General features: G+C 36.6%; 1 protein-coding gene across 2 annotated transcripts in view; it reads left to right on the top strand.

Moving 5' to 3' along the window:
• CACNA2D1 (calcium voltage-gated channel auxiliary subunit alpha2delta 1) overlaps positions 1-26,989 on the top strand; it is a 665,469-nt gene that overhangs the window by 132,190 nt on the left and 506,290 nt on the right. For both annotated transcript variants that reach the window (XM_027838804.1, XM_027838803.1), the window contains exon 3: positions 19,393-19,509. In XM_027838804.1, coding sequence (XP_027694605.1) covers positions 19,393-19,509 — 117 coding nt within the window. The remainder of the gene's footprint in view (positions 1-19,392; positions 19,510-26,989) is intronic.

The following is a 26,989-nucleotide window of genomic DNA, read 5'->3' as shown; positions in this document are numbered from 1 at the left end:
TTATAAGTAAAAATGTCCACAAAACACCTTTGTGGAGTGTGGGGAGGAAAGGTGGTATCTTTGGGTAACTCCCAGTTTGGAAACTCCCACTGTGGATGCAGATTTGCAAATGTTGGTTACTTGCCCAGGGTCCTTTAGCCAAATGTGTCAGAAAATGGGCTTAAACCCGACTCATGCTTCTTATGAAGGCAGTCTGTTATTTTCTTTAACATGATACCTTTCTGGATACCAAGATGCAAAACTAGCAATAGTACTTAGCACAGTGCATAGCACCTAGTAGGTGCTTAATAAATGTTTAACTATTGATAGACTAATTGTAGAAACCTTGAGGTCATTCTTTATGTTTTGTAGCAAGTTAGAAGGTAGAATGCATTTTCATTAGAGATTTTAGGGTTGTTCTCCCTGGTGACTATCAAGGCTAGCATGTTTCTGAAGTGGTTTACTATAGACTGGTCTACACCAAGAGGACAGACTCTGGAAGTCACTTGTAGCAGTATGCATGGTGACAGGTTTCTGATGTAGAACTGGATCAGAATCTTAGAAATTTTGCTGCCACAGAGTAGACGTTAACAAAGAGAGGCTGTCTATTATTTGCTTCTCCCCCTATGTTGCCTCTCTGTCAGCGGTCTTTTTGTATTCAGAATTGTTTGGAAGAATTGGAGGAAGGATGAATGATTATTTGTTGTTTTTCCATATATCACTAGAGTAGTTTGGCAAACCCCACTGACATATAGAGTGACAGAGTTGTCTTGGTCTATTCTATTACCTTCAGAAGTGGGAAGGGCCCTGGTAGCTCATAAATGTTGTAGCTGTTGGTAAGCTGCTTCTTCCCTAGAATGAAGATGAATGTTGTAAAAGATCCAAGGCATTGTTTGCTACAATGCAGTCTAACTACAGTGGATGTGCTTTTTTTTTTAATCTCTTCCCTCTTTCTTTTGTATCTATTATATCCAGAGAGGATGAGGAGCCTGCTACAGAAGTGAAGTCTTATGATAATTTTTCTAATGAAAGTAAATCTGTAAAATTAGGTATCAGAATTACTAGGTAGCATTTTTATCATGTGAAAAAAAAAAACTTCTCTATTAATAGAGCATAAAGATAAAGGTCACTTAAAATGAGATTGCTTTAAAAAATTCTGTTGTGGACAACTTAAAAAAAAGCATTTCAGGTCATCTGAGGGTTAGAGACATTATACAGTCAGCTCATTCAGCCTGTGATTACTTATTTTTCATTTGTTTTTTTTTAATAGGATCTATTATGATCTCTTCCTGTTTTAACTGAAATTATATTTTTTGGTCAAAGTATATACTCAAATATCAACCTTTAAATCACACCAAAAAATAAAGGCCAGATAAGAACATTACCTTGGGAGTAATAATAATAATAATGGGGTAATATGTATAAAATTCTTTGTTTTACTAGCCCTTAACTTTGCTCAAAGTCACTCCCACAGTGCTTTGCACACTTTAGGTACATGAATACAGTAAGTATATGCCTGTAAAAAAGAAAAAATGCCAAAAACCTAAAATTACTTGAATTTCTGTCATTTGTAATTATTCAGTACACAGATTTTTACTTGGTGTCTCTTGTATGATTGGCACCATGGATTCATACATAAAGAATGAAACATCCCTTTTCACATAAAGCTTACATCCTAACAATCAAAAAACATTTATTAAGCAACTTCTATGTACCAGACTCACTCACTAAAGGTAATTTGAGAGTGTACTGAATTCAATTTAAACCTGACTCTCTGAGCTGATAGTTAAATTTTCAAGTGTGAACATTTATGCGTTGGAAATTGGTGTCCACAGCACTCCCATGCATGGTCCAAACCAGACTAAAATGTGATTGGGGAATATTTAACAAAAAAAATAAAAGTGCAATAAAACATATTATGTTTTAAAACCAAGTCAGTACAGTTCACAGGGATCCTTATATATACATTGTTGTTTAGTTATTTTTAGTCATGTCTAACTCTCTGTGAACCCATTTGGGGTTTTCTTGGCAAAGACACTGGAGTAGTTTGCCATTTCCTTCTCCAGCTTATTTTACAGATGAGGAAACTGAGACAAATAGGGTAAAGTGACTTGTCCAGGATCACACAGGTAGTGTCTGAGGCCAGATTTGTACTCAGGAAGATGAATCTTCCTGACTTTAGGCCCTGCAGTGTGTCCACTGCACCTCCTAGCTGCCCTGTATACAGATTAATGACTCTCATTTCTATTTTAATTTCACACTACTGTTTTAGACTTCAGGAAGTGATGGAGAAAATGTTAATAATTCAGATTAAATTTAAAAGTGTGTTGCACATGCAGGGCTTTTTTGAAAGTCAGTTGTTAAACATTTAGCAGCACACCCTTGGATACAAGGATAAAAGTGAGACATTTCTTGCCCCTTGAGATACTTATATTTTACTGAAAGTAAAATAAATTTGTTCACAGATAAGTAAATATTGTGTATATCTAAAATAAATACACAATAATTGCAGGAAGAACAAAGTGGGGAAATTAGCAAAGGTTTCTTGAAGGAAGCAGTACTGGAGTTGAAAGGGAACTAGAAATGGAGATGAGGAAAGATACCATTCTTTGTAGGAGGCAGCTAGGTGGCTCAATGGATAGAGCACTGGACCTGAAGTCAGGAACACCACAGTTCAAATGTAGCCTCTGGGTGACCATGGACAAGTCACTAACCCCGTCTGCCTTAATCCACTGAAGAAGGAAATGGCAAACCACTCCAGTACCTTTGCCAAGAAAACCCCTTGGACGTGGTCCATGAAGGCATGGAGAGTCAGATTGAACTGAACAGCAACCAACACCATCATTCTTTGCATGGCTCGACTAAAAATTGCTGATTGAGGGCTTCTGTTCGCTGTTAGTTCAGAATGAAAGTAACAGAAAATGCAAAGGTCAATGGAGAAATAGAAGAGCTGGGAACAGGGTGTAGCATATTGCCAGCAGGTGCCCAAGAAGTGTTTAAACTATGTTATGGAGGATGTGTATCACCAGAAAAGGGAGTAGGATGGTCATTTAGGGAGAATGAGATGTTAAAAGAACAAAAACAAGACATCCCATGGGTAAATAGGACCTCTGGGAAGTATTTTGAGGTAAAAATGTATGACAATAAAAAAAGGTTTGAAGGAGTTATAATCCATATCTAATACCCCTTTTCTTCCCCTTTCTATGTGGAGCATACCTGGTAGAGGAAATCCCTGACTTTTAGACTTAGAGCATTGCCTTGGGTGTTGGGATTGGACTGGGACACTGTAGCCTCACAAAGACCAGGTCTGATCCTTGGAAGTGACCCCAGAGGAGAGCAGATTTCTCTTTGGCTCTTTCTTGTCCAATTGCAGTTACTCCCAGAGGAGATTCTACTACATTCATGATAATAGTAGGTGTCTAGCTCTTTGGGGTCCTCAGTTCTACCATGAGCATTCAAGGCAAAAATATGGGTCCTGGTTATGGAATAGACTCAATTTTACCCCACAGAAACTGGTGAAAATTCAAAGAACTCATAGGAGCCTATGAACAGATAAAGAAACATATAAAGCACTCAAATGGTCCATTAGCATCCTCAGAAGGCAACTGAACCTGAGGTTTCTATTTGGTTAATGCTTGGGCATTTCAATTACTCCTTCTTTCCAATTGAATGTTACATAGTCCTCTCAAGACTTCTGTTTCTAACTTATGGTTTACACTTATCCCCAGAAGAGAAATATACTTTAAGAGTTTCTAAACATGCAATTTCTTTCCCATGAGACCTGTACTGTCTAAATCATTGGCTTGTCTTTGTAAGTTGGATAATGTTCAGGATCTATGTGGATGATTCTCTCCTTTCTTTTTTTAAAATTTTTTATCAATTTATTTTGATTTATCAACAATCACTTCCATATGCTTTTGAATTTAAAATTTTTCTCCCTCTTCCTCCACGACACTCTCCCAAAGATGCCATACAATCTGATGTAGGTGATATATATACATTCTTATTAAACATATTTTCAGATTAGTGATGTTGTAAGGAAAAATTAGAACCAATAGGAGGAACCACCAGAAAGAGGAAACAAAACTCAACAGAAGAGAAAAAAATAGCAAATAGTATGTTTTGATCTGCATTCAAATTCCATAGTTCTTTCTTTGGATGTGGATAACATTTTCCATCACGAGGCCTTTGGAGATATCTTAGATCCTTGTATTGCTGGGAAGATTCTCTCCTTTCTTAAAAGAGCACATTGCAATGGGAAATCCTCTTCTGTTTTTAGAAGGTCTGATACCTGAACTTGCAAACTTTAGCCAAGTTCCCATTCATATATCTATTTCTGTCATATGCTTCTGCAGCAGATCTCTCAAAGTCTTAGACACTGTAAATATATTGGTCTGTAAAGTCTACCATCAGGAAATCCAGCCTCTGACCTGTACTCAGAAGGCATGGGAAAACCTCCCACAGGCTCCTACCCCAACATAACCATTGTTGATTCCCTTCCATGAGTATCAGAATTGCTGAGCTCATGCTGGTCTATCTTTTGAAGGTGAAAAGGATGTGGTGGGGGAAAGGAGAGGGAGAAAGAGAGATCCTATCTGTCATGATTTTTGGTCAGTGCCTATGATTTTATCAGCGTAGACTACTCCTGGTGAAGGGATACAAATCTGTAATTAGTCTTAGAGACTAGCTTGGAGCACTAAGAGGTTTAGTGAATTGCCAGTGGTTATACAGCCAGTTTGTGTCAGAGTCAATCAGATCTTCCTGACTTCAAGACTCTTCTATCCACTATACCATGATGCCTCAATAGGGAAAAGAAGATGGAAAAAAAAGTTTTTTTTTTTTCCTTCAAGAAGTAAGTGCTATAGAATGGAGAAAAGAAATGAGCCACTTGGAATGTATCTGTAGATATATATCTCAAGACTTCTCAACTCCCAGTCACCTTGGTGGGTTGAATCCCCAAAGAGTAGCTGACTACTTCTCCTCTTAGGGTTTCAAAGGTGACCCTTAGGGGTTGGAGATGGTTTCTAATGTTCTTGTTCATGAGCACCCATCCAGTGTATTTACTTGGTATCTATTAATCAGCCAAAGTTAATTCATTTTTAAACAGAAGCATATCTTGAGGTAGAATAATAAACACAGTTAGTTCAGATATTCTTTCTGCCTTCCCTTCTCCCCTTCCCCTTCTTACACCCCCACCCGAGAACTCTGGGACACCCTCTACCACAAGTACATATAGAGGGTTACCTAATCCCTTTAATAAAAGGATTTGTTCTGTAAAACTTAGACTCAGTCAAAAGGCCACACCTGAGGACCTAGAGGGCCACATGTGGCCTCAAGGCCACATATTCCCCACCCCTGCTAGACTATAAATTCCTCAAGAGCAGAACCTGTGTCATCTCTGTCTTTTTCAGAGCTACATAACAGGATACGGCCACTAGAGCTTTGACCGCAAGTTGCTGACTTCATTTTTCCTTGTGACAGTCCATCTCCATGACTTATGGTCCTTTGACAGCCTGCCACCTCTTGTGCACCTCCTCCCTCTGCCTCTTAAGGATCTCGTGAGGCTTGCCTTCCCCTACTACCTTTCCCTATTTTTGCACATGGAACAAATTCAGTGGAGTAGGTAAAAAAAGACAGGTCAGAAAACAACCCATCCTGGTAACATAAGTCTATGTGTGTTTTTGAGAGATTGGCACATATGCTTCTCATTACTTGGAGATCCTATCTGTTGGCCTATTAACATTAATAGTTTTGTTTCCAGTGTTTTATTGGGGTATTAAATAGTATGTGGTTTGGATTGACTGTGACACATTGTGTTGGACAGCATGGGCTTCAGTTTATAAATTCCTTTACTGACCATTACCACTCAGCTGAATTTGCCCCAAGTGTAAGAATTTCTAGACACAGATCTGATCTTTGCATTCTCAGTTCATAGCATAATGCCTTGAGAATAATAGGTGACATAATAGAAGTAAAACTAAATACCAACATAATACCAACACAGTAATAACTTCATAAATATTAATTCAATGAACTTGATTGTCTAAATAGCACTCGTGTTTTCTGGCTTCCCCAGTTGGGCTCCTACTGCTAATACTTTTTCTTTGGACCTGAGTTCTTCACAGAAAACTGTTGTTGAGTTAAACATTTATTAAGTACTTACTATGTTCCTGACACTGTGTTAAGCACTGAGGATATAAAGAAGGGCAAATATAGTCCTTGCTTCAAAGAGCTCTAATTCTAATGGGGAAAGTAGTTTCCAAATAGATGAAAACAACCATATATTTACAAGATATAAATAGGATAAATTGGAGCCAATCCCAGAGAGAAGACCCTGATATTAAAGGAGACTGGGAAAGACTTCTTACATAAGGTAGAATTTTAACTGAAATTTAAGAGATTCTAGGGAATCAAGGAAAGAGAGCACTCTGGGCATGAGGACCTCAGAGGTAAATGCAGAGTTGGAAGTTGGAGTGTTTCGTGCACAAAGTAGCTAGAAGGTCAGTTTCTCTGGGTCACAGAATATGGTAGAAGGGAATAATGTATAAGAAGCCTGGGAAGGGCTAGGTTTTGAAAATTTTTAAAAGCCAGAGGATTTTGTATTGGATTTGGGAGGTAATAGTGAGCAACTGGAATTTATTGGGTGGGGAGGTGGCATGGTCAGTTCTGTAGAACTTTGCTCATTGAAGAGGCTACAAATCACTCCATTTTTCACATCCTATTTTCTGAAAATATCACGTATCTGTCTAGGATTTTTTAAAAAAGCATATTGCTGAGTTTTATTACTAAGTATATTGGGAAATAGGCAATTAAAAAAATTCAGGGGCAGTTACATTATAACTTTACAAAAGATTTAGCTAATACTGACCCTGCATGCACATATAAATAGAAAAAGCCTTTAATTTTTCTTAGTGTCCTATCGTGCCTTATAGAACTGTACCTTCTAGATATTCCTTCATTTTCAGCAGCTCGTTATTTGACTTTTGTAGCTTCACCTTAGCAAGATATTTTAATCCTTTCAGAATATGCTTCCTCAACTTATATCTCTGTATGAGTGTCACTATGATGGTGGCAGGCACCTTGTTCTATGAAGCACCCAATAAGTCTCCCCCTTGGGTTCCAGAGCTTTGGAAAACCTGAAACTGCTTTCTTGACTTTTGTGTTTCTTGACTATAGGCTCATTGTCAAAAATACATTGTCCCTTAAGCCCATTGAGGTGTATGTGTATGTAAAAAGAGAGAGACAGAGCACACAGAGAAAGAGATAGACTTATAAGCAAACAACTATTCTGTCATATTTGCACAATGGGAACTGGCCAATGAGGTCCCTTGTGTCACAAGTATGGGTAACAGACTCTACCTTCTGACAGCTCACTGTGGGGTGTAGCAAGTCTTTTTCTGGAAGTATAGGCAGGTGCATAATGGAAGAATCCAGGTCTTCACTTCAGAGCATGACTCATTATTCTGTCAATGGCTGGCTCACTTTGCTTAATGAATAATGAAGAAAAACCTTTGGATTGGCTGCTGAACCCAAACTGAATGAGCATATACAAGGCCTTTTTCTTGACCCTACAGTAATTCCTCCTTATGATTTCAGGACTCCTTCCTAGAATACATTGGTAGTTGCCTTTTTCTTTATCTTCCTACGGGTGTGGCAATACAAGCCTTTTCTCTTATCTTTGACCCATCTTTTCTCTTGTGGTTGGTTTGCCTAACAGTCTTTTTCAAATGCATAAAGTAAAGTATACAAGGCTACAAAGGAAACCAAAATGAATAAAATATTTTTTTTCCTCTCTGAGTTTACAAACCCTCTAAAATCTATCCAGAGACCCACCCCTTGAATCTCTGGTTAGGAACCAGGCTCCCTCTGTTCTGGAAGGGATGAGGCCCAACATTAGCCTCGGCCTCCATGATCCATTCCTAAACCTGTTGTTTTCGTGCGGTTCCTAGGATATATCTCACCCACTTTCCCCCCTTGCTTTTCAGTAGTCCCAGGACCACCAAATTCCCCTCTCCAGGATGTTCCCAGTTCCCCAGAGCTGAGAAAACAGACTAAGCCTGGGGCTAGCAGCCAATTGACATCCCAGTTACTTGTTCCACTTAGCTCTCAGTGTTCAAGTTGATGAGTCATGATTCATGTACCATCCTTGGGGAAACAGTTTACTAGAAACCTGCTCTGGGATCAGTTTATAAGGGAATTAAATAAGTTATATAGGAATGCTAAGTGACACAGTGGATAGAGTGCTGGACCTGGAGTCGAGAAGATTTGAGTTCAGATGAGCCTCAGATACTAGTTGTGTGACCCTGGGCAAGTCAGTTAATTTTGTTTGCCTCAATTTCCTCATCTGTAAAATGAGCTGGAAAAGGAAATGGCAATCTAGTATCTTTGAAAAAAAATGGGGTCATCAAGAGTGTAGGATATGATGGAAATGACTGAACAACAAGAACTACATATCTTTATATCTATATCAAAATATCTATTGTCTGAACATATGGCACAGAGCAATTCATAATTAATAATTACTCCCACTAACAAAAGTAGGATCATGGTACCTAAGCAGGTTTATTCTGGGCAGGTATTCAAGAATGACCCTTTTACTTTTTTTCTTCCCTAAGAGGTAGTTGACAGAAAATATACTGGAAGGATATTTGTAATTGTTTCCAATGACCAAAATTTTTCTTGGTCAATGATCAATATGCCAATAAACCATATTGAATTGTTGTTGCTCAGTTATGTCCAACTCTCTGTGCCCATGTGGACCATAGCCTGCCAATACTGTCCATGGGGTTTTCTTGTCAAAGATATTGGTGTGGTTTGCCAATTTCTTTCTCGAGTGGATTAATACAAACAGAGATTAAGTGACTTGTCCAGGGTAAAACAGCTAGTAAGTTTCTAAAGCTGTATTTGAACTTGGGTCTTCTTTCACAAACCATGTTGGGAAAGTCCTATGCTTAGGCTTTTAGAGGGAGAAAAAATATTTAATTCCATAATGTAATTTATTATTATAAGATAATTTCCCCATTATTTTAAAATAAGTGTATTGGGATGACTAAATTATTAGTGGACTTTAGAGGTAACTAGGACTGGGCATCTGAGGTGAATGAAGCAGGGTATTCTTCCTACTGAGGTCCTTTATCTCTTCTTCCCAGCTCCTCCACATTTTCTTATAGTTCTTTAGCATTATCCTCAACCACTAAACTGTGAACACCACTGTTTTCTGACCTGGCCCAAGGCCAGCATCTCCATTCAGTCCATTCACCATCATGCTCCTCTCAAGTGGCTCAGTGGCCTACTGAAGCCACTACTGGGGCATTATATATAGGATTCTCACTAAATCTGTTGTTTGAGGAAGACAACTGGCCCTTTGCCAAACCTTTTCAGCAGATGCCTCCTCCTAGGTACTTGGAAAATCCAGGGCTGCTTAGCTGTACTTTGAAATGTAGGAGATTTCTCTGGGTCACTGTGGTCCTTCCCCTGACCTGATTTCAAGTGACCAGAATGGACTATTTAAGAGGCTCTGTGGAGCTAACCCCGTGGGGCCGCTATTTCTACCATTAATGCATCAATGTCCCCTCCCCAAGACTCAGACTTGCAACTGGCAGGGATTGGCCAGGTTAGCTCTGGTGACCAGGACTGGGGCGGGGAGTCATTGTGTCTCAGCAGCAGAATAAGAATGGGCATCCTGCAGGTAGAGAGTATGCTATTTCATCCTTGGCTTACAGTTTTATGGCAGAGATGATGGATTTCTTCTATTTTTTATGAAAGCAGCCATGTCTTAACTATTATGCATGTCAGTGGAATAAAGGACATTTTTTTAAAAAAAATTAAATTTATGTAATAAAACAAGTATTTCCATAACATAGTACAATAAAAAGACAATTGTCCATGAAACTGCAGATCCATTATATACAACTTGCTATTCCTTTTAAATCCACAACAAAATTATCATGTATTTTTTTTCCTTCCCACCTCCCCACCCTAGAGATGGCTACCATTAGATTCAAATAGGTAAATATGTAAAATTGTTCTATACATCTATTTATCAGTTTTTTCTCTGGATGCAGATAGTGCCTTTCTTCCTATTTCCTTTATATTTAATTTGGGTATTTATAATAGACAAAATAACTTATTCATTTAAAGTCACATTTCTAAGTTTGCTATACATTATGTAATAGAAGAAATAGATGAAGACACATCAATGGAAGACCTGCAGAATATGATGATTGTAACTGTAAGATACAGGTTATTAGTTTGTGTCTATGAGATAATTTGTATATGGGGAGCAGGTGGAGCCACTCCAGGGAAATTTCTGCTGGCACTTCATGTTGGGATATGTGATAAATCAGGACTGATTGCACCAAGTCATGTTTTAGTGATTCCTTCCTCAAATGTTAATATAACAACATCCATTATTCAAGCCTTGATCAAAAACTTTTCTATTGCTTCTGTTTTCCACTGCTTTTATCACACTGCTGATTTTTTCATCATAATCTAACAGCCTACAACATTGTAGCAGGAACCATTGTGGTAAAAAGAAATGAGATCAGATGATGCCAAGAAAAAGTCCCAAGTTCCACACTTTGTGTAATAATGACGAGACTAAAATTATGTATTGAGGTCATCAATATCCCTGGGTTACATTAACTGGTGATTCAGAAATTAAACTGTTATTCCCATGTGATGCAGATGACTCTTCTGAAAGTATTGACTTTACTTGAATGCCAAAGAACTTTACCAGAAAAGAAACAGTGCTTATTAAATGAAAAAGGGTTTTAGATTGAAAAGAAGACGTGCAGTGTCATTTACAACTATGTATGTATACTTTCTTACATTCTAAAGCATGATGATTTGCTCAGAGTAATTTCATTCTTTAATCTCCAAATGAAATTTCTACAGCTTTTTGTGTTTAACACAACAGGTTGGAGAATGTCCAGTTATGTTTTGTAAACACCTACATAAATCCACCTTTTACATAACACCTCTTAGGAAGTTTGCAACCTTTATTTTCTCCTGGGTATGAAATTAGTTATTACTCTATCCTCCTATAAATTGGTTACATGAAATGTGAGTTGAACAGGAGAGTCTAAGGTATCAGTTATCTCTTACCTAACTTTTTAGTACATACTGCATTTTACTTAAAGAATAGTGCAACTTTACCACTATTGTGAATGTTTAATCTAAATGTATATTTTGTGACAAGTGTTACACAATGATGATCATAGGTATTCAGTATATTACTATGTAATCAATGATTTTTTTAAAAAAGGAAGTTAGTGATTGCTTTTTATAAATGAATCAAAAGTAAAATTCCATCGTAAATTGACCTTTATTGATGTACAAAGGTTTCAGTGCTCTGAAGTTAACACTTTTCACACAAATAAAGTCAGATCTAAATAACTGGAAGAATATCAGTTACTCATGGGTAGGCCCAGCTAATATAATAAAAATGACAATTCTACCTAAGCTTATTTACTTATTTGGTACCATACCAATCAAACTACCAAAAATTATTTTATAGACTAGAAAAAATATTAACAGGATTCATTTGGAATAACAAAAAGTCCAGAATATCAAGGGAACTAATGAAAAGAAATGCAGGGGAAAGTGGCCTAGTCATTCCAGATCTTAAATTGTATTATAAAGCAGCAATCATCAAAACTGCTTGGTACTGGCAAAGAAAAAGAGTGGTGGATCAATGGAATAGGTTAGGTGCGTGAGACACAGTAGTCAATGACTATAGTAATCTACTATTTGATAAACCAAAAGACCCCAGCTTCTGGGATAAGAACTCACTCTTTGACAAAAACTGCTGGGAAAACAGGAAAAGAGTATGGCAGAAACTAGGCATAGTCCAAAATCTCACACCATAAACCAAAATAAAGTCAAAATGGGTTCATGATTTAGATATAAAGGCTGATACTATAAGCAAACTAGGAAAGCAAGGAATAGTTTACCTATGAGATTTATGGAGAACAGAAGAATTCATGACCAATCAGGTGATAGAGAACATTATGAAATGCAAAATGGATAATTTTAATTACATTAAATTGAAAAGTTTTTGCACAAACAAAGCCACTGCAATGAAGATTAGAAGGAAAGTAGAAAATTGGGAAAGAATTTTTACAACCAGTGTCTCTGATAAGGGCCTCATTTTTTAAATATATAGAGAATTAAGTCAAATTTATAAGAATACAAGTCATTCTCCAATTGATAAATGGTCAAAGGATATGAACAGGCAGGTCTCAGATGAAGAAATTAAAGCCATCTATAATCATATGAAAAAATGCTCTAAATCACTATTGATTGGAGAAATGCAAATCATGACAGTTCTGAGGTGTTGTACCATATCACACTTTTCAGTGGCCAACATGACAAAACAGGAAAATGGTAAATGTTGGAGAAGATGTGGGGAAATTGGAACACTAATGCTTTGTTGGTGAAGTTGTGAAATGATCCAACCATTTTGGAGAGCAATTTGGAACTATGCCCAAAGGGCTATAAAAATGTGCATGCCCTTTGACCCAGCACAGTAGCACTTCTAGGGCTGTATCCCAAAGAGATCACACAAATGGGAAAAGGACCCACATGTACAAAATATCTGTAGCAGCTCTTTTTGTGGTGGCACAGAATTGGAAATTGAGAGAATGCCCATCATTTGGGGAATGACTGAACAAGTTGTTGTATATGAATGTAGTGGAATACTATTGTGCTATAAGAAATGATGAGCAGGCAGACTTCAGAAAAACCTGGAAAGACTTATATGAACTGATGCTGAGTGAAGTGAGCAGAACCAGGAGAACATTGCACACAGTAACAGCCATGTTATACAATGACTAATGTTGATAGACTTAGCCCTTCTCAGCAATGCAAAGATCTAAGACGTCTCCAAAGGTCTCACGATGGAAGATGCTATCCACATCCAAAGAAAGAACTATGGATTTTGAATGCAGATCGAAGCATGCTATTTGCTATTTTTTTCTTCTGTTTTGTTTTCCCTTTCTTGTGATTCCTCCTATTGGTTCTAACTCTTCCTTAGAACATCACTAATGTGAAAATGTGTTTAATAGGAATGTATATGTATAGCCTATATCAGATGGGCGCCACCTTGGGGAGGGAGGCGGAGAGGGAGCAGGAGAAAAATTTAAAACTCAAAAGCTTTTGAAAGTGATTGTCGATAAATCAAAATAAATTAATGAAAAAGTAAAATTCCATCGTAAATTGAACTTTATTGATGTACAAATGTTTCAGTGCTCTGAAGGGAATGCTGTGGACTCTAAATACATAAAGAAAAACAACCACTTCCTTTTGATGGTAAAAATGATTACTTCCTTTGAGTTGTTGAATATAAACAGTATAGTAGAAAACAATATTCTAATTGTATTTGTAGCATGAAGAAGTGTTAGTGAAACTCCGTGTTCTGAAGTTGGATGTAACAAGTAGGATATTCACTCAATCAGTCCTCACTTTGTTTCCTTTGTAGTTACATAATTATACAGTTGGAGTATACTGCATCAATCTGTTGAATAAAGAACTTCATTATTTTGTGATACATTTACATACCTCCCCCACGCACACACCAGAAAAAAAGAGGCTCTGGGGAAAACCCACTGATGGCATAATAAAGGTGACACCTGGCAAGGTTTTTCAAGGGCTTGTGCTATCATTTTTTCTTCTGTAAAATGAGAGTCTGTAGGAAAGGAGAGACTTCTAAAGTCCCTACCAAGTAATGGTCTTTTGGGGTGGTCTAATGACATAGAAAGATTGAAGTCTACCATGTGGAGAGTGTGTATGGTACACTAATGTCCTTAAGGTGCTGAAGGTAAGGATGTTAGTCTAGTGTTCTGGCTGGAACATCTGCGAGAAATTAAGTCAAAGTAGTATCACATGGGAAAAAAAGTTGTAGTAAAGTTGTGGTATATTTCAGTGAGGAGGTGCACAAACTGTGGACATCATGGAACCAAAAAGCTCAAAATATTTCTATCTGTGGGGTACTACAAAAAGACCATTGCTCTAGATACAGAGGACCTGGGTTTACATCCATGGAAGTAACTCCCTCACCCTCTCTGAGGCTCTATTTTTATCACCTGTTTAAATAAAATAAAAAAAGGTGGTTGGACCAGATGGCTTTGGAATTTCTTTCCAACTCCAAATGCATGATCAAAGTTTCTTGATAGGAAGGAAAGGGGAGAAGGAGGGGTATAATAAGTTATTATTAAGCACCTTCTGTATGCCAGGCATTGTGTTAGGTGCTTTTCTCATATTATCTTATTTGATCTTCACATCAACCTTGAGATGGATGTTGTTATTATCCATACTTTACAGTTAAAGAAATAGAGGCAGAGAGAGGTCCAGTGACTCATGCAGGGTCACACAAGCTAGTAAATGAGGCCAGGTTTTAACTAGGCTCTTCCTGACTGTAGACTTCATGCTCTGTCCACTGAACCACCATGTTTGCTGCTCAATCTCACCTACCTTCCTTCTTTTTTTTGGTCTTGCACATAATGCCTAGAATAGAGCCTTACATATGGTACTTGTTCAATAAATATTTTGAATAATTAAACTACTCCATAGTTTTAAGGTGTAAGCTTAATATTTTAATATAACCAGTAGTCAATTCCACCCCAAACACTGGTGGATTAAATCATATCAATAAGAGAAGTAACTGATTTTTTTTGGGTGTGATGATATAAAGCAGTACAGGTACAGAAATATCAAAGATTATTCCCTTATCTTCTTAAAGCCAGAATATTGAAGAAAAGGATAGAGGTTATATAAAATAAAAATGCAGATGGTGTGATGCAATTTTTGTGGCTCTAATGAAATTCTATGAATTTGGCAAAGTTAATCTCTCCATACTCCCGAGTATATATAATATGCATACTTCAGGCATAGAAATTCATATCCCATTTGTAAGATGGGAAAGTTCTTTCTTCTGGGAAACCTCTGACCTTTCAGACTCCCATGGCACCTTTTTCAACTTGTGTCAAACTTTTCCAATAATAGAGGCTCTTGTTTCTTATGGCAGAGCAATAACAAGGTCAGTCTGAAACATCAGCCCTAGCGCCTACTTGTGGGTAGCTTGGCCGCACTTGTATACATTTCTCCATGTGTGTACTTCTCTCTTTGACCTCTACATGTATCCTCTTTCTCCACTGATACTGACTGCATTTTGGAAGAGTGTGCCCCAGGTTTACAGGGGAGATGTTTTGACTGTATTTTCCTCATTACAATGGTTCATTAAATGTCTTAATTTTGAATTATGTGTGTCCTCAAGCAACACTTAAAGGTAAACATTGGTGGAAGACTATGAAATATAGTTTTAAGGGTGTAGATCCTCAAAGTGCTTTGGGTCTGGGAAACATTGTCTGGGGGTCCAGTGCTATGAGTTGCATGATGTCCACAAGCATTGCACTGTAGGAGAGTACTACAAGGTTGCATACCGACCTCATATAATTCACTAATAAAAACACTTTAAAGCCACCAAATCCTGGTGAAACATTTTGAAAGATTAAATTTGTTTAGGAAATTGTATTGTCTTACTGTTTTGATTGGGGGGGAATCATATGTTTATATGGTAAAGATTTTCAATTAAAAAGAAAAAAGAGTATATAAATTTTGTGTGGCAAAAATTAAGGGAAGGGATTTTAAAATATTACAGCTTTAGAGCTAGAAGGGGACCATTAAGTCCATGTAGTCTCCTCAATTTGTAGGTGAGGAACTGAAGCTCAGAAAGGTTCAATGATCTATCTGTCCAAGGTCAGAGATGTAATATAAATAACAAAAACCAGGATTCAAACTTAAAGCCTGGGATTTCCAAATCCAGCTCTTTCCCCACCATGCTATATTTTCAGCTATTACTGGAAAAGATGGTAACACTGAAATCCAAGATTCTTTAAATATTGAGGTAAAATAATGTTGCAATCTTAGGCTTATCTCAGCTCATAGAATCATTGATTTAAAGCTGCAAGGGACCCCAGAAGCCATCTATTTTTTTATAAATGAGGAAACCAAGGCCCAAGGAGGCTAAAATGATTTGCCTCAAGTCACTCAACTAATAAGTTGGTTGTCAAGGAATGGCCATAGAGTAAATACCCTTTAAAACATCACAAAACTAGGCCCTATACATCTCATTCTTCATAATAGGTAGAGAATTTAGAGTTTCTTAAATCAGTCTATCAACAAGCATTTATTAAGCTGTTATGTGCCTGGCACTGTGCTAGGTCCTAGGAATACAAACATCACCTTAGGAAGCAACCCCTGGGAGATGCAATGTGACAATTGTTCCTGTGAGTGCCACAACTACTGAAGACCTGAAAAAGAAAATTTTTGCTGTCAAAAGCTTGTCATATGTTCAACATGAGAAGCTGTCATAATTTTTCAGTGGAAGTGATATTAGAGGAGGGGCATTAATATTTGCTTTGCTACTGTACCCAAGGAAGAGAAGGGAGGAGGAAAGAGAATACACATTTATTTAGTGCCTTTAATGTGTCAGGAACTGTGCTCCTTGCTTTTAGAAATGATACCTCCTTTGGTCTGAGAACCTAAAAACCATGGGATTCTTCCATCGTACTTGCAGCTAAAATTTCTTGAGAGTATAGATTGTCTTACTTTCATATTTGTATGCCTAGGCTTTGCATATAAGAAGCACTTAATAAATATTCATTCACTTATTCAAATGTAAGGAATGAAATACTACCTAAGCCCAAGGGGATTACATTCCAATGGTAGAGTTGAGTACCTGTATAAGCATATGTGGACTAAATACAGAGAAAATGTACAGGCAAAGTACTTAAATACAAGATAGGTCAGGAGGAAGGATCCTAGGAGTTGGGAAGACAGAGAGACTTTGTGGAGAAGGTGGTGCTTAAGCTGATGGTCATAAGCCCTTGCTTATCTAAAGGAAGCAAGAAGTCCTATGAGGCAGAGGTGAAGAGGGAGTGCATTCCAGGCCTAGAGCATTGCCCAAATGGAAAAGCACAAAGACCAATGATGTAATATTATGAGTAAAGTAGAGAAAGGCCAGTTTTCTTGGATTGCAAAGTGTGAGAGGGGAAGAAATATGCAGTGAGAATGGAAAGATGGGTCAGGGCCATGTTGTGAAGGGCTTTAAAAGGCAAACAAAGGAACTTTATCTTTTATCCAATAGGTAATAGGCATCCACTGAAGTTTCTTGAGTGTGTGTGTGTGTGTGTATGTGTGTGTGAGTGTGTGAGAAATGTGATAATACTGTTAGTGAATAAGGAAAATCCTTTTGGTTGCTGACAAGGATGGATGGGGTGGGGAAACAGTTGAAGTGTGGAAAACAAGTAGGTGTCAGTGGCAATAATATTTTGGTAAAGGTATTAATATGAAAATGATTTGCCATCAAGCATAACTGAAGAAAAAAATATGATTCCAGTGCCTTACATTAGAATCAGAACTTGGATAGATCTGCAATCTCACTAATACATCCCTCTAAAGGTATTGATGGCCTAACTACCTCATGTAACAGATAATGATGACATTACAAAAAGTTAAGAAAGTTTATTATCTCAGAAAATGACCAAGGAAATATAATATGTACCATGATATTAGTTTATATTAATATTCATTTTAAGGAAAAAAAACTGATTGCTAAGGATCACTGTACTCTCAAAACCCAAGTAACAGAAGAGAAGAAGGAAAGGGAAGAAAACTCACAGGCCAACTGTCTCATAGTTGCAAAAGTAGAAATTAAGTGCAGAATTAAGTGAGATTGATCTTGTGGGTATCTGAAGCAGCTGAGACAACCATAAATCTTTTCCTCAACATTAGCCTTGATGCTTTGCAGTGGTAGTGGCAATTAGTTTATCTGCCATTTTCTTTAGATCCTATTGGGAGTGGAGCCGTCTTTCATCTGGTATATTTAAATAATATAGATACATGCACATGCCCTTCTACCATTGTTCCTCCTGTCTAGTTAACATTAAATGCATGTTGTTGGTATTGCATTATTTCACTCTGTGTGGTTAAGTTCTCAGCCTTGAAATTATTCTCATTAAATAAACATTAGAGGCCCATGTCGGCCATATTTCCTCAACAGTAGTGGGGAAGGACGAAGTAAGAATTAGAAGTGTCAGATATATGCAAGAAATTACCTGGGGATGGCCTTCTTGGCAGTATTCTCTTAAGGTGACAGATGTATTTTTTGTCATCTGGTAGATGACATCTTAGAATACCTCAATTAGATTATCAACTCATAGCCGTGCAGTCACAAAACCCTCATGTGAGATCTGAACCAGATTAAAGTGTAATTGGAAAATGTTTAAAAATAGAAAGAAAAACCCAATATAACATGGATAATGTGAATCTGTGGTTTTCTAAGTCAATATGTGGTCTGTAGGGATCCCTTTCCATTTCAGTTTGACATCACTGACCTAAATGACTATCTTATGCCTTTTGGATGGAAATTACTAGAGAACACTTGTCACCTCAGTTATCTCAGCCTGCTCTGAGTCCTTTAAGTTTGGACTAAGATGCTTCAAAATACAGACTGAAATGGTTGGAGAACCTTTGGGACAGGTTGAGATTAAGCCATTTAAATGGACCTCAATCTTTGAACTTTACAAGGATCCAGGATCCAATTCAATAGCATGCAAGGAGTCTGGGGGAAAAAATTAAAATATATTGAATTTGTGTGGGTGATTTAATGAACTTGAAATTGGTCTACATTAGAAGATTTAAGTTTAAATTTAAAATCAGGGTGTGTTATCAACCCATAATATGACTGAGTCTAATAATTTTAAAAGTAGCAATGGAATTAACTGTTGGAGAAAATCAAAATATAGACTTACAAATCAAACAGAGTAAATCATAAAAGAATTTGCATTATCATCACTGTGTCCTTTCATAAAAAAAAAAAAATCCCCTTGTAATCTCAAAATCCAGTCAAGATCAGAGTGGAAGGACTGGTAGCAGTAAAAACAAGACTAATTCTGCCAGGAAACAGTGTTGGACCTGTTCCTGTATGTGTGCCTAGATTCACTTTCCACAAGATGGTAAAAGTACCACCAGGCATTGGCTCAGAAAGGAGACCTAGTCATGCATGTGCAAGCCATCTGTTGGAGGCATGAGGGATTTCCTTCTCACAGACTGAGACTCTAGCTCCTCTCCAGTGCAATGTTGAATACATCTAGCTCAAAGAAGAGAAAACAACAATAGCAACAATAAAACAACTCTGCATTTTGATCTAGTGCTTAGCAATATAATTCTTCATTGTTTGACTTAGTGACAGAAAATAGCCATTGATTTACACCAAAGTTAAATGGAACTAGGTGACAGAAGAAAAATGAGGGATAAAATAAAGATTGCCTTCCTTTAAAAATGATCAACCTGTTAATTAAATGAGCACATCTATGATAATATTACTTTTCTCTTTATTTTTCCTTCACTCAGATTTATGTGAAATACAAGGACTTGTATACTGTAGAACCCAACAATGCACGTCAGCTGGTGGAAATTGCAGCCAGGGACATTGAAAAACTACTAAGCAACAGATCCAAAGCCCTGGTGGTGAGTTTAAATTGTGATTTGCTTTCTTCTGTTTCTTATACATTTTAAATTCTTTGTATTAAATCAGAAGATGGAAGATGTATATTTAACTTTGTAAGTGTTTATCTGAGGTATTAAGGTTATAGCATGTTAATGTATTCTTTTTTCCCCGTGGATGTATAGTGGACATGAACTCATGTGATGGCTTACTAACCTGTATAGTAGGTAGTCATTGATGATGTGTTTTTTAAAAGAGGATTGGGTGATGGCAATTAAAAAAACAAATGCATGAACAATCATGACTGAAGTAGGCCAATTATTATTGTTCACCATTTAGGGATTGTAAATAAATAAAACTTGAGAGTTTATTGATTTTAACTTCCTTTTAAAGGTTTGTACGTGTTTATTACATGAATGAAAGCTTATTTGGCTAAAACAAAGAGTTGTTTGAGTATTTTGGGTTATGTAAATTATAATGGCAGTTTAAGGTGATACCTCTCAATGTAGCATGCCCTACCACCATCTTTTTTTGGGGCTATAATAGTTAGCAGCCAATTTATACAGTACAATGAGAAAAGAATATCATATATCCTTACATGTTTAAATTAGAATATAATACCATTGAGGGGAGACATTGCTCCTTCCTATCCTCTGTAACCTGAACCCCAAAAAGCCTGGACCTATATGAAATCTCTGGAGGAGGAGAGTTTGAAGGGAGTCAAAATATATATTAAAATAATAGGTGATGATTGTGATTGTTGAAGGTATAGTTAGTTATTGACTTAAATGTCATATTTGCCTCTGTGTGTGTGTGTGTGTGTGTGTGTGTGTGTGTGAGAGAGAGAGAGAGAGAGAGCTGTAGAACTGTAGGATGTTAAAGCTGTTTCAACAAACACAGAAAAAAAAAGTCACAAAGAGGAAAGATGCTTTAATGAATTGAAACACTGGTGCTCTATCAGATTTCAGATAATTACAAGTTGACATTATTAATAATAAACAAATAGAGACTCATGACTTAAAAGAAACTTAATTCTTCTGAATATAACTTAAGGCAACAAATATTATTGAGTATGCAGAGGGTATATAGGCAACAAATATTATTGAGTATGCAGAGGGTATATAGAGTTACATTTTAGAAACTAATTATGAGTCTTGCCTTTAGTGAGTTTTGGGGGTAACAAAGGGTGAAAAATGAGTAGCTTACAATGAATTCTCTTATACAGAATGGTTGGGTAATGGGGTTATTAAATATTCTGGTTATCTGGGAAGGGGTTTTTGACTTTTTTTCTGTCAGAGATCCCTTTATTAGACTAATGAACACTATAGACTCCTTAGAATAATTTCGTTTTTAAAATTTATAATTGAAGGGAATGCTAAATTTCAGCTAAAGTTTAACAAAAATTAAAATGCCATTTTTTCCCCATCAAAATTCCTAGGACACTTGCCACCCCCTCCAATCTTTCCCCATTTCTTGTGGACTTCAGGTTAAGAACTCTTGGAGTCTAAACATACCATACTAGGATTGCTCATTTTCTAAGAATAAGGACAAAAATGAACTTAACATTAAATCTATGCTGAAAATGATTTAATCTTCCTTTGATTCAGGAGGAAAATAAAGTTCTTGCAGTGCCTACTGGTTATAGTAATAGCTCATAGTAATAGCTCAAATTTATATAATATTTTAAAGCTTACTAAGGCTTTCTTCACAACAGTCCCAAGTTAAGTAATATAAGTATTATTATCCCATTTTTAAAGAACTCAAGAGAGGTTTTGTGATTTGCTGATAGGCATGCAGCTGGTAGATAATAGAACTGGGCATTGAACCCACATTTGCAGAAGTCTGGTTCACTGCTATGACCCTGGGATTGCCCCATCTCAAACCGTGCTACATATAAAACAGGAATAGGAGACTGGGCTGAATCTTATTGACTATTTATTGTGGAAGTGAACTAAGACATGCTATTATAAAGTTAGACAATCTGGAAATTTCGGTTGGAGAATCTTAGTTCATTGTTAAAGAGGACCAAAATGGTGTTACTATGTTGGGGTCAAAACTGTGGCTGATCAGACCAATATGAGCTTGGAAGGCTCGCACAGGTTGGGCACAAATAGTTCATGTGAACATTTGGAGTGGAGATGTCTCTAAATTTGTGCATCTCATAGAGATGACAAGCTAGATATTGGTATATATATATGTGTGTGTGTGTATGTATGTGTGTAGATATGTTGATAGATACATACATATATTCGAACATTTTTTTCCTCTTGCATCATTTTTATCTTCAAAAAAAAGTTTATCTTAAATTATCTCATATCTGCGATTTTTCTAATTTATCTGCTTGAACTTGGCCCTCTTCCCTTTACTAAAAGCATTTTGCCACTCTATTTCAGCATGTGTCAATGTTTTCTATATGTACTTTTGTGTCCTGATATATTTATCTGCTTTGTCAACTATCTTCAGAAGGAGATCAAATGGAAATACTTTTAAAACTCTGTTGCATATTCTTTTACACTAAATCTTTCCATTTCAGAGATAGTAGGTTTGAGGGTGGAAATAAAAAACAAAAGTCTTAATTCCGATAGCAAGGTGGCACAGTAGCTAGAATACCAGGCCTAGAGTTAGGAACACCTGAATTATTTGGCCTCAGACACTTACTAACTGTATGACCCTGGGCAAATCACTTTCCCACTGTGTCCTTCAGTTTCCTCATCTGTAAAAAGGGGATAATAATGGCACTCAACTCCCAGAGATGTTGTGAGGACCATATAAGATAATAATTGTAAAGTACTTAGAATGGTGCCTTTCACTTAGTAGGCACTCTATAAATATTAGCTGTTATTATTATTAAAGTTATGAAAACTTCACTAAGACTATTGGGGCACCCAGAATATGGGGGATTTTGTTCTTGCAGGAAATTGTTCACGAAGAACTCTTTCTACATGTCTGCACTTTAAGGTCTTGGAGAATTGCCAGGGGTCCTTAAGAAGTTGTTAGGCCTTGAGCCCATTTCTTCATTATACCAAAGCTTGCATTCTATTGCCCAAATCAAGCAGCCTGTCCTATGGATCCTGAGAAGCAAATAATGTCTGGCACATCGTAGGCACTTAATAAATATTTACTTATTGATTGACTGATTGATTGAATCTGGCATATTTAAAAAATATCTGCCTCACTCATTTAGGAAAAGTCTTCTCAATTTGGATACTGTATCACCCCTGTGTGATCTTCTGTTAGAAGTGACAGCTGACCTTCACAGTCTCGATGGCAGGACAAAAGGAACCTGACTTCTCTAAAGGCAAGACTCATATTACCAGACACCACTGGGCTAGGCTGAAATGTCTGCAAGTGTTAATGAACAATTCCCGGAGGGAAACTGATGCAATAAAACCACTGGTCCTCCGGCAATAGCTCCTGTGGGATAGCAGTGAACGACATCAGGTGCCTCATTGTTCACATATCAGCCTAGCTAAGGGACTGCCCAGAGTAAATGAAGGTCTCTAGGCACTTTGCTGAAACAAAGTTGGGGGAAGGTTATCATAAACAAATACTGGTGGTGACTTTTCCAATTATAGCTTTACTTGTTTCCCTCAGGTTGCAAGGGTAACTTTAATTAAAAATTAATGCATCCATCATGAAGCTTTGAAAATTTTCATACACCCTTGCTTTTTATTTCAATATCACTGCTCAGCTAGTTGCAGGATGTAGAGGTAAAAAAAAATAACTGAAGCTCTTTTAAGCATTTAGTGTTTCTCTTGGCCATCTAGATTGCTTGTATTTGGTGAAAATCTTGTGATATTTTTCTAAAGCAGTTTTTTTTTCTTTTCTTTTTTTTTTTTTTAATGGATCCCTTTGGCACTCTGGTGAAACCACCGGTTCCTTTTTCAGAGTGATATTTTTTAAAAAGCATACAATAAAATACCTAAGATTACAAAGGAAACAAATTACAGACCTCAGATTAAAAAACCCTGCTCTAAAGATTCAGAAAATTATTGGTTTCTAGTTTAATATAATTTCAGTATTCACAGATTTTTCTTCCAGAATGAATTTTACCTTTAAATTGATTTTTCCTATTGGGGTTAAAATCAGTTTCATATTATTTAAGTGCACATTATTTGTGAAAATTTAAGGCACTATTTTCTTCATATCTTAAGTATGAATTGGGAGCTTCTATACATTTTTATATTTAATATGCTTTTATGTATATATAATATGCTTTTAATATATTTTATATCCATTTGTATATAATATGCTTATACTATGCATACATATAGGTATACATATACTCTTTATGATGGACATATCAGTTACTTCCTTTATGTAGATATAGTCCTTTTTGCACAATGGTGTCTGGATCTACATTAGATATGCATATTTGTATATCAAACAAGCAATGAGTATTTGAGCAACTACATTATGGTAGACACTGTACTAGGCACTAGGGATTTCAACACAAAAATAAGACAGCCCTTGTCCTCAATGAATTTATATTCCAGTAGGAAAATTTCATGAACATAGGGGAATAGTGGCCAGGTAATGGAATTTTAGTATGGGGAATTGAAAAGATGAAGAACGGAGCCATAGGTCAATAGATTGTCACATCTTTCTTTGAAAGAACAAGAGGTTGAAAGGGGATGACAGGAACCTCCTGTACATACCTGGACGCAGGGAAGATAACAAAATATATAAAGTGAGTAGGCCCTTGGAATCCTGGTTGCTGGCTGGATGGAAGGGAGGTATAGTCTCTGACCAGCAGTATGAGATTATATAAACAATTAACTAAGTCACTTTAGTCTAAATTAGGAGTAGAAGGGGAAGGGGGTGTGTGGAGAAAAGAGACGGTATATTACTCTACCACATTATTATTTTTGGCTTAAATGTACTGATACTGCCCTTTTCTCCATGATGTGCTTAACTCCCCTTTAATCTATTTTGCTCATCAATAAGAAAAGATTGTCCCATTTTAAAAGCCCTAAATGTATTCAATTCCATGGTTTTAATTAGTTTGAAGTACATGGCATTATACAAATCATATTGGCATGCCCCTTATATAATATTTCATTTATATATATATATTATTTTATTTAATCCTTACAACAGCTTCATAAGGCACATGCTATTATTATCCGTATTTTACAGATGAAACTGAAAGGGAGTAGGGCTAAGTTACTTGACTACCTAATAAGTATCTAAGACAGAATTCAAGCTTGAGGCTTCCTGATTCCAAATTTGGCACTCTCTACTATGACCCCAACCTTCCTTAATAAGAGAAAAATGCCAGATTCTCCCTGAATTGCAGTTTTATTTTCTACTTTTAATTAGGGAATATCTAGAATAGAGGAAGAGTAGGGCTGTCCTTTTTCAAATGTTTAGGAATCATAAATTGTTCTGTAGGTTGGTATGGATGATGGACTAGTAATCCTTCTGCTTCTATTTCTTGGTCATATAAACTGAAGAAATAGCCTGATTATACAAAATAAACCATGCTATGCAATTCTGTAGTCAGATGCTCCATGACTACTTGGCTAACATAATTAAAGCACCATGAAATTATAAACCTAGAAGGAACATTAAGCTAAGATGTTTTTATTTATTCATGTGTATACGTATGTATGCCAGTATCCTGCTGTTAGGGACATACATTTCTAAACTACCCAGGAAAGTCAGTAATATATTCTCCTCAAAAATCTTTAGGGATGGAGAGACTCCACAATGTCAGCAGTTCGTTCTTGCTTTTTATACTTATAGTCAAGGAATTATGTGTTGCCTAACTTATCCTATTATAACTTAAGCCCACCTTTTGTTACTGTTTGTCTTTTGTGCATATACCATTTTTTGAAGGAAAAAAAAAAGAACTTTGTTTTTGAAGACAGTTACAAAATCACACCTTAAATCCTGCTGCAGACTCAATAACATGATCTTCCATTGAGAGGGAGAGTGTATTGTAGCAGAGAAGTTCAGTGTTGGAGGCAGAAAGCTTTGTGTTCAAGTCTGCCCCATTGTACTTAACCCGCCATGTGACCATGACAAATCACGTAACCTCTCAATATTTGTGACAACTTCATAAAACCAAATACATTGTCAGTATTCACCAGTGAAAGGGGGTTTCATAAAAGAATTCACAAAGTACATGGAATCACAGATCCAGATTAAAAAAGAAAGACAGCCATTCATCATAGACCTATTTTCTATCTCTTTCTCTCTTTTCCAAATCTCTTTAAAGCATGACCAAAAAGTGGCTAAGCTACTTTGAAAAAATCTACCCAAAAGTCATGGGTGAGAATCAACAGCTTATGTTTCCTCCAACAAAGTTTGGGCGCGTAAGATTTTTTTTTAAAAATGAGAGCTGCATATTAAATGGCTATTTTTAAAATAATCCCAACTCCCCCGACCTCTACCCTAACAAAACCAAACCCAGTGTCATGGAATATTCTTTCTGGGATTTTGCAGTGTTTTTTTTTGCAACATAATAAGTTCAGATTTGTGTTGGAAAAGCAATAGATTGAATGTTGCTTCCTTAAATACATGGAAAAAAAGTTACAATGAGAGATGCAGTTACAGCTTACAGATGCCAAATCATCCATCTTATCTGTCAGGGATGCTCACAGCTACCAGCAAAATGCTGAAATACTGCACAGTTGCTGAATGTCTCTGTTGTCTCTAGTTCTTACATTATTGGTTAAGTGAGGTCATCAAGACCTTGTTAAAATCACCAAACAAGAGGTGGCATTGAAGCATCAACAGCAGGATTTTGTAGCCTTTCCATTGCTCTGAGTTTAGAATAGCCAGGCCCTTCTATGAGTTTATTTACTCTTTTAGTTCCAAGTCTCTTTTTTTTGAAAAATTAGAGCTATTTGTTATATAATATGGCATGTGGGGATGTTTAAGCAACATATTTTAATGCCTCTGATTGTTTATCCTGTCTTTTCTCAGAAAATCCAGGCTCAGATGTCAAATAATAAATAATGATGACTCATATCCAACAAGAGGGTGTATGTAGAGAGAGGATTCACTGCCATCTATATCACTGCTCGTGTCATTTTTTTAGTGGTACAACAGCATAATAAGTGTCTGCCTGAATAGAAAAAGAAGGCCAATAAATAACATGCTATCATCACTCATCTGGCCAGCATGATGTGAATGTGCCCAGAGTGGTTTCCTCCAAGATGTGTATGCTTTGGATATTTTTGTTAGGATTTCATAAAGAATGTGACTATGTTGCAGAAGCATTCATTTGCACACATTTCAATTCAATGTGGATCTGCATTTCATAATAAAATGTTATTACATAAATGAGAATTTTTTTTTCCTAGTGGCTAAGTGGTGTCTAATACAGGAGATAGTTCCTGGGGAATTGAGTAGTGAACTTGGTCTTATTTTGTCTAATTAAATTTAGTAGCAATTTTATGAAAAATCTAAGTAGCTAAGCAGTCTTTAGGATTTTAAAAATATAATTTATCCTCAGAAATTCTCTGTAGGGTGGGATCTTTTTCTCTTTCCGAG

The sequence above is a fragment of the Vombatus ursinus genome, unplaced genomic scaffold (assembly GCF_900497805.2).
Source record: "Vombatus ursinus unplaced genomic scaffold, bare-nosed wombat genome assembly UNPS02014830.1, whole genome shotgun sequence".
Taxonomy (NCBI): Eukaryota; Metazoa; Chordata; class Mammalia; order Diprotodontia; family Vombatidae; genus Vombatus; species Vombatus ursinus.
The sequence above is the reverse complement of the archived record's forward strand: the minus strand, read 5'-3'. Positions and strand labels throughout refer to the sequence as shown.